Source organism: Mesitornis unicolor, unplaced genomic scaffold, assembly GCF_000695765.1.
Source record: "Mesitornis unicolor isolate BGI_N332 unplaced genomic scaffold, ASM69576v1 scaffold3560, whole genome shotgun sequence".
In the NCBI taxonomy this organism is placed as follows: Eukaryota; Metazoa; Chordata; class Aves; order Mesitornithiformes; family Mesitornithidae; genus Mesitornis; species Mesitornis unicolor.
Genome location: NW_010157422.1, coordinates 7,574 through 16,202, shown reverse-complemented (window position 1 = coordinate 16,202; position 8,629 = coordinate 7,574). Strand labels below are relative to the sequence as shown.

Genomic DNA, 8,629 nt, shown 5'->3' with positions numbered 1-8,629 from the left:
GGGGGAGGATTTTATATTGGTTTTGTATCTATATTTGTACATGTCTGTATATATTTTATTATTTTCCTGTTAGTTTTCTTTCCCAACCTGTAAAGTCTCTCTCCCTTCTCTTTTCTCTTCCCTTCTGGGGAGGGCAGATGGGTTAACAGAGAGCGTTTGGCCAGGAGTTAGTGTCCAGCCCAGCCCTAAACCACAACACCATTATGAACCTCTGTGCTTATGGGGAACTGGATTGGAACAGGAACCCCAGAAGGTGCCTTCCAATCTTATTTTCCTTCAGATATTTAGAGGAGCAAATACTCAGCTTCATGCAAAAAGGTTATACAGTCTGATCTTTAATGAAAAATATTGTTTTAATTTTCAAAGAAATTAATGTGAAGAATATCACAGATCACATAGTATTTAAATTATAGCAGAAGTAAAAGGAAACAGACCACAGCACTTACCTCATTCTTTAACTTGCTTCCAGAGAATCTTTGAAAATAAACACATTTGATTATTTTTTCATAAGCAGAACATTTTTAGAGTTTTTATATATATATAATATATATATAAATATATATAAAATATATATATTGACAAAATAGGTCAATTAGAAAAATGAAAACATTTCTCCAAAAGTAATTATAGTAAAAATGCTTTCTTCTTAACTTTTCCCATTGATTTGCAAGTGCCTGAGGGTATCAGGAAAGCTACTGATGTCTTCTGAAACATGAAGATTCAGATCACTGAACAGACAGTAAAGTATAAAACCCAGTTTCAGGGATTTTTTTTTATCTTTGCAACTTCACAAATAAAAAAAGAGCAGCATCAGTTGAAGTCCGTAAGGTTTTTACTAGGTCTTTACTATATACAGTTTTTGACACAGTTGAGTAAATTAAGAGTAGAAAAAAATATATCTAGAATTTACACTTCTCAGGAAAATGAAGAAATCATTGTCATTTTCCATTCTTTTTTACCACAGTATTATCCTGATGCAGGTGAAATGCATTTCTGGGATTAAAAATTCATTAATTGCCAAAAATGTGTTGCAGTATAGTGAATATCCTCTTAAGAGTCCAATTGAGAGATTCCCAATGAAATCATTGGACTACCATGCAATTCTTCACTGTAGAAATTAGAAAGCACACATTTTAAATTATAACTACTAGAGAATGTGTAATGATAGAGATTCTAATGGATCAGTATAATGATAAATGTTGTTTGATTATTGTTATTTCATGTTCTGCTCGCTGACAGCTGATAAGATACTGTGAACAACATGAAGTATTATTATTATTAGTGGCAATATTGTGATTTCATGCTGTTGAGATGCTCTGCTGGCAGGACAGAAAACCAGAGGCTGAGCAGTTGTGGAATTCCTCCTGCCCAGGCCAGGCACAGCGCCTGACAATTCCCATCACGTGATGATCCAGCATGTTACCTGCAGAGTCCCCTTGGTAGATAGATGAGTATGAAAAAAGGCATCATTCAGTTTATTACAACATGGCGCTAATTAGCTTCATAGCTGGACGTATTTGTTATAGACTGTGGACTTCCATGTGTGTAGCTAAATGTACACATAATGTACAGCAGAAACGCAAGGCAGCATCTGCTAGCATTGCTCCTCTAGAGTCTTCATCGCTAGCTAAAGGTATCCTTCACACAGTGCTGTGCATACTGATGATTTTGGTGTTAGATGTACTCCTTTCACAGTGCAAGGTTTGATATTTAAAGGAATTGTGAGGTCAAATTTACAATGGAATTTAGGGATTCAGGCATCTACTACTCTGTATTTGAGGACTATTGTACTCAGCTCAATTACCCAAATATTAATACATGAATGCCAATTAAATTTCAAATTACAGGAGAGGCCTATATTTAGGCAAGTAAACTAAGGCCCACTGCCCTTCTAACCTTTTGACCAGCTGCCATCTAACATGCAAGACTTGTGGTAAAGATGTTCATATGGCTGTATTTCTGCATGGTCATGCTGTGACGTTGTCTATCTGGATTTCTCCAAGGCTTTCTATATGGTTTCCCACAGCATCCTCCTAGAGAAACTGGTGTCTTATGGTCTAGACAAGAGGTTCGTGTGGTGGGTGGGGAACTGGCTGACAGGTCATACCCAGAGGGTAGTGGTAAATAGCTCCTTTACAAACTAGCAACCTGTCACAAGTGGGGTCCTCCAGGGATTTGTTGGGGATGGGATCAAGTATACCCTGATGACATTTGTCAATGATACCAAACTGAGTGGGCAAGTGGGCACGTCAGAAGGGAGAGCCCCATTGCAGGAAGACCTGGATAGGCTGGAAGGGTGGGCTAACAAGAACCTTATGAAGTTCAACAAAGACAAATGTAGACTCACACCTGGCAAAGCATAATCCAGAGTGCAGCACAGGCTGGGATCTACCCAGCTGGGGAGCAGCTCTGTGGAAAGGGATCTGGGGGTCCTGGTAGACAAGAAGCTCAATATGAGTGAACAGTGTGCTGCTGCAGCAAAGAAAGCCAACAGGATGCTGAGTTGCATCAACAAGAGCATCACCAACAGAGACAGAGAAGTCATTGTCCCACTCTACTCAGCACTTTTCAGGCCACACATGGAATACTGTGTTCAGTTTTGGTCCCTGCTATACAAAAAAGTTGTGGACAGCCTGGAGAGGGTCCAGAGAACGGCCACAAAGATGACCCAAGGACTGGGAAGCCTACCACATGAGGAAAGGCTGAGAGAACTGGGTTTGGTCAGCCTTGAGAAAACAAGGCTTAGGGGAGATCTTGTCATTATGTTCCAGTATTTGAAGGATAACTACAAAGAAGACAGAGACTCCCTTTTTACAAGGACTCCCATGGAAAAGGCAAGGGCTAATGGGTACAAGTTACTCCTGGGGAGATTCCAACTAGACACTATAGGAAAACTTTTCACAATGAGACCAATCAGACGTTGGAATTATCTCCCTCAGGAAGCAGTGGATTCCCCAACATTGGACACTTTTAAGATTCAGCTGGACAGGGTACTGGGCCATCTTGTCTAGACCATGCTTTTGCCAAAAAAGGTTGGACCAAATGATACTTGAGGTCCTTTCCAACGTGGTATTCTATGATTCTATGATCTGATATTGTTATCAATCCATATATTTTCCCTGCCTATTTTTATCCCAGGCTTGATGCAGGAACCATTTTATAGCTGACCCCCTAGAACAGACATCAGACAAAGGACAAATTTTAAGATGGATCATTATGTTCAGCAGCCAGCAACTGGGACTGGACAGCCAGCACTGTTAATTTTTATTCCCTACAATGTCTAACTCTTTCCTTACTGAGAAACTTGTTCTTAACCCCAGGTGATTGCATAATTCTCTTCACACAGACAAATCCACCCACAATGATGGCCCAGACTGTGCAGTTAGCACTTGAGCTTCTGTTCTAAATCAGCAATTTGACTGCTTTACACCGAAATTCAACAACTGCTACAGAATCACAGACTATTAGGAGTTGGAAGGGACCTCAAAAGATCATCCAGTCCAACCCCGCTGCCAGAGCAGGATCACCTAGACTGGGTCACACAGGAATGCATCCAGGTGGGTCTTGAATGTCTCCAGAGAAGGAGACTCCACAACCTCTCTGGGCAGCCTGGCCCAGTGCTCTGTCACCCTCACAGTAAAAAAGTTTTTCCTTATGTTCAGGTTTAACCTCCTATGCTCCAGCTTGCACCCATTGCCCCTTGTCCTATCATTGGCTGTCACTGAGAAGCTAAAGAGACTCAGCTCCTTCAGCTGCTCATCATAAGAAGAGCACAAGTCTTAACATAAAGAAACAAAGAAGTTTCCTAACTAGTGAATCTAGCTAATTTAGTGAGTACTTGTGAAAATTTTAGAGAGTATCTATGCCATCTTTATGTGACTATATACCATTAGAAATCTAGCCATTGGGAATTTTGCAGAACTTCCACTTTCTTTGCATTCATTGTTGCTAGACTGTGCAAGGACAGAGCTTTGCCTGAAAAGGGTACTGGCTGACATAAGGCTGAAGACTAAGAGTGTTTATATTCCCTTGAATGAAAATCACTGTCTTTTAGTCAATTAAATCAGCAATTTGTTCAAGATAATTCTGTATTATGAAAGAACCTCATTTCACTGTGTACCAACAACATCTCTGCAGCTTGGGATAAATACTGAATAAGGAAATGGAATAAATATTCCAGTCTATTATACCTTAAGTCCTTCAGTGGAGAATCCCTCCTTTTAAGCATCATTGGCAACATTACCTTCAATTTTTACATTTCTCCTATTGTTCGAAAAAAGGCTCTTTGGACATAACCTAAATCTGCCAGCAGCTGAATTTGCTATGTGTGATTATAAACTCATTTATTCCTTTCCTTTCTCAGAGTCCCCACTTATACAGTTATACTGCCGTAGACAATGAAAGCCATCATTCAAGCCATATGTGAACAGAGACATTTGTTTTACGAACTATTAATCTTTGGCAAACCAACAGGCTGCTATCGTAACGTATTGATCCTGCTAGCTGTCCCTTAAATAAATATAATTAGAGCTTCCTGGGTTAGGTTTAAACTGATATTAGGCAGTCAAAGGACCTGTAAATATTAATCTACACTGGCCCCTCCCTTCTGCCCACAGGTGCCAGCTTCACACCATTCTCCAGACATTTCATAATGGGAAGCTGTCCTGGGGAAAGAAAGGTGACACACAAGCAAACAAAATGAGACAAGTGTTCTGGAAATGGTGTTTTGTTGCCTTACACAAACTTGAACAAATCCTCTGCTGGTATAAGTTGATGCGGCTCTACACTGACTGCAATAGGGCCATACTGGAAGACACTAGCAAAAGATCTAGATCAACCTCTTAAAATAAAATCAATGTCTTTAGGTAGCAAACTGCTACTTAAATCTAGGAATGCCAAACGTTGAGATATGCAGCAATATTAGTTCTGATATCAACAAAAATTAGCACCCCACAAATACTTTCCTATGGGAAAGTTGAAGTTAGACTTTCACTAAGTCTCAGAAGTTATGTTATTGTACCTCGTTAAGCCTTTTCCAGAATACACAGAGTGGTAGTATGCACTGCTTTCTTTAATGCCAATTCCATAATAGTGATACCTGTGGGGGGAAAAAAAAAAGAATGGTGTTTATGAGTGACATCTCAAGTAAAGCAAACTGACAAACTGATTTTCAATGCTTTCTGAAAACTTTTCTTAACAGTGTCTACCAATTCCTTTCACTGACATGGATGAAACAAAATCTGGTCTCGTAGAAAACAGTATTGTTATGATCTGATCCAAAATTCAAGGCTAGGATTTTCTTTAAATTTAAAACACTTTCTCTCTTACAAGAACATAGCTGGAACAGAAAATCTCCCAGAAACATGTTACATCTTTTTTCCCTAATGTGCATTCTCTTTCATTTTACTTTGTTTGTTGAAAGGGTGCTGGGTTTGATCTACCAGGTTTATTTTATCAAGCTTACCAGTGTTATATTTAGACAGTCCCACAAAGCACTCTTCAGTTGAAAATAACTCACCACTGTACCCTATAAATTAGTATTCAGCCTCCTATGACTAAAAATGCTAACACGCTATTCATTCGTTCTTCTCTCAGGTTGTAGGCTGACCAACTCTGCTGAATTACTTAGCTGCTTAAGCAGTTCTGATACACATTTGTCTCCCTTGCTGCTCTCTCGGAGATTACTGCTCCCAAACAGAGCTTGAAGAAGAAAACGTGTCCATTGCTCAGCCTCTGCAGTGCTGGCCCCAACACCTTAACCAAAGACACTAAAGAGGGTGGGTTGGCACTAAGAAAACTGGCTATGCAATAGACACATTGCTTTCCACTGATTTTCCTACAGAAGAAGTGACCTTCAGGAGAAGGGCAGGAGAGCAAATTGAGGGCAGCTATTTCTTTACCAGTCATAGCAAAGTTTGCTTGAGTTCATCTATCAAAGGTGATAGGCCCTGTCTTATGAATTCCATTCAATAGATTTTAAAACTGATTGTGCTAAACCAAAGTTGTCTAAGAAATTTATGGACAATATACTCAAGATAATTTGGTTTTTACTAATGTTAACTTGAAAGCACCATGGGAGCTGGTTTAACTGAACTGCCTCAAAGTACCACCTGTAGTTCAAGTACATTGCATGTAAACCAAGCCTAACACAGAGGTAACACTTGGCAATACATTGCACTAATTTCACTAAAACTTGAAATGCACTCTCAAGACACAAAGGCCCCAGCAAAGAACACATAACAAAAGTTTTCATCTCATCTCAGCTGTTCCTGGTAATGCCCATTAGAAAAAAAAATCATAACCTTACAGTTTGTTCTTGTATGGGACAGTCACACATAAGAACAAACCTCAAAATGCTTTATATTTACAAAGCTGACTAAAGGCATTAGATAAAAATATTTAAGAAAATGTTCATTAGAGTGATATACTTGCTTAGGCTAGGTAGCTTTGAAAATCTCAGCTGAAATAGTCATTCTCCTTCTAGACAGTCTGTTGCATGCACTCAGGATTTTACAGCCAAGAAATGTGACAGAAAGTGGCTGCTGTCAAACATCATAGCTTTTACTTTTTGAAACTGATGAGTCTACATAATATCACTAGATCACAGTGGTTCCTGACGACCCATAGGAAGGCCGAAAGTTTCTCACATTTATTTACTGTTAGCTTTCTTGCCTCCTAAGTGTATTTTTCTGAGGAACAGTGATGTGGTGACCTGACCATATTTAAATACCTATTAATATTCAGAAGCTCAGATACAGAACCATCTGCTCATAACAGTTCCTTTTTTATCCATTCAAGTCAGAGTTGGCTGATCAAAATGAAGTGGCACCTCAATGTTCTTTAGGATGCCAATGGGACCTCTCACTAACTGTCATAAAGCTAGACAGTTGTCCTCCGTTTCACATACAGTACTGTATTACCTATGTTGTGAATTAAAGTCCTGAAGGTTTTCAACCACTGCTTTTGATCTGAGAGTTTTAAACAGATAGATCTGGGCCAAAGACCTGGAGATTCCTAGTATTTGACAGAGTTCTGACACAAATGCTAAAGCCATGAACATTTTTTTCTTTCATGAAAATGAAGTAATTTTAGATTTGATACAAGAGGTATTGAAAATATACATGTACATCTGTATTCTTTGAAATAACAAAGAATCTGTATTCTTTGAAATAACAGCATGTACTTAGTCTTGACATTGCAAAGGCTGTGTATTGAACAGGATGAAAAACAAAATGGAGCTGTAATTGTTTCTTTAACAATGTTATCTGCACATTTGTCACTGGCCATATAGGCAAGCAGTTGCCTACATCTCCTTTCAACACCCTAAATTTCCCAGTTTCAACCACATGCCATTTTTTAAATTCTAAAAATAAAACTTCACACTTTCACCACCTATTTGGAATTTCCTCCTGTTAAAGTTGGACTGAACCACGTCCAACTGGGCTAAGGAAAAGCATTATTTCACTACGAAGTTACAATTCAATATCTAGATTATTCAACATCTAACTCAATATTAACATATTTGGGCTAGAAATGGGAACAGTTGTATTACTTGGATTCTCAGGTTACCAGTGGTAGGCAAAAATACTTGTCCTTGCTCTGGAATGCCCTGAGATAGCAGAATTTACCATTGCCACATTTTGTTATATGGAGAATAGATATTTTCACTGAACAGTACCTATTCAGTGTGTCATAAAGGCATAGCAGTTATCATTCTAATTTCATTCAGTGATTTGTGTAATTAAATATTTAGTTTTAAAAATCAGAGTTTTCCAGTCATGGCACAGAAGCAATTAAAAAAATTGTAATCTGTACTTATCAAACTCTGTCTGGAATACTTCATAGAGTAACAAATATAAAGATTTTTATTCTCTTACAAGACAAAGTCATTAGCTAAATAGCTTATTTTTGACTCCATGTTGAGAGTAGCATACCCATCCCAGATACATGATAACATCTTTAACCTGCAACTTCAAGTAATCTCTTTCTGTCTTTTCGTATGCATATTTCTAAGTGTACATACAGTATGTATGTGTTTCACTATGTTACACTTCTACTGTATAATCAAGAAAATGAAAACAGTCAGCATAAGGAACTTACTCTCAATTTTCTTAACAAACCTATTAAAAATCAAACTGAACTGCCTTTCCCTTTTAATTTCAGTGGTTTGTTATAACATATGTTCCTATGTAGCTAGTAGCCTTGATTTTGGCATACACTGTCACAAATGATAGCTGATAAGGAAATGATAGGCTTAAGCTGTTCAGGGACTTGCAATAACTTGTTATCACAGGGCCAGCTGCCATATCAGTTTTATTAACCCACTAAATCACTCCTAATAAATAAGATAATAGTTTTCAGACATGATGGATAAAAGCTAAGATGCATCATTGATCAAAGTCTACAAAGAAATTAAATTGTAACTTGAGCTCAAACAGTCTTCTGTGTGTATGATCTGAGCAGTATGTACGTTTTCCCAAATAGCTGCTCCAGGTAATTCATGTACCGTGAAGATTATGACTGAATTCTAGCAGTGACCACAGTATGTTCAACATTACCTACGCAAAAAGGTGGATCCAGAACCTGCTGCACAGACAACTGTTATTTATGAAATACTGATTTAAGAGCG

General features: G+C 38.3%; 1 protein-coding gene across 1 annotated transcript in view; it reads right to left on the bottom strand.

Moving 5' to 3' along the window:
- The window catches only part of LOC104537108 (DNA-binding protein RFX6-like), a gene marked incomplete at both ends in the record, with an annotated part of 28,239 nt that overhangs the window by 12,146 nt on the left and 7,464 nt on the right, over positions 1 to 8,629 (bottom strand). Inside the window, 2 exons of the mRNA XM_010179900.1 lie at positions 447 to 474; positions 5,021 to 5,098. Of these exons, the coding sequence (XP_010178202.1) occupies positions 447 to 474; positions 5,021 to 5,098 (106 nt within the window). The remainder of the gene's footprint in view (positions 1 to 446; positions 475 to 5,020; positions 5,099 to 8,629) is intronic.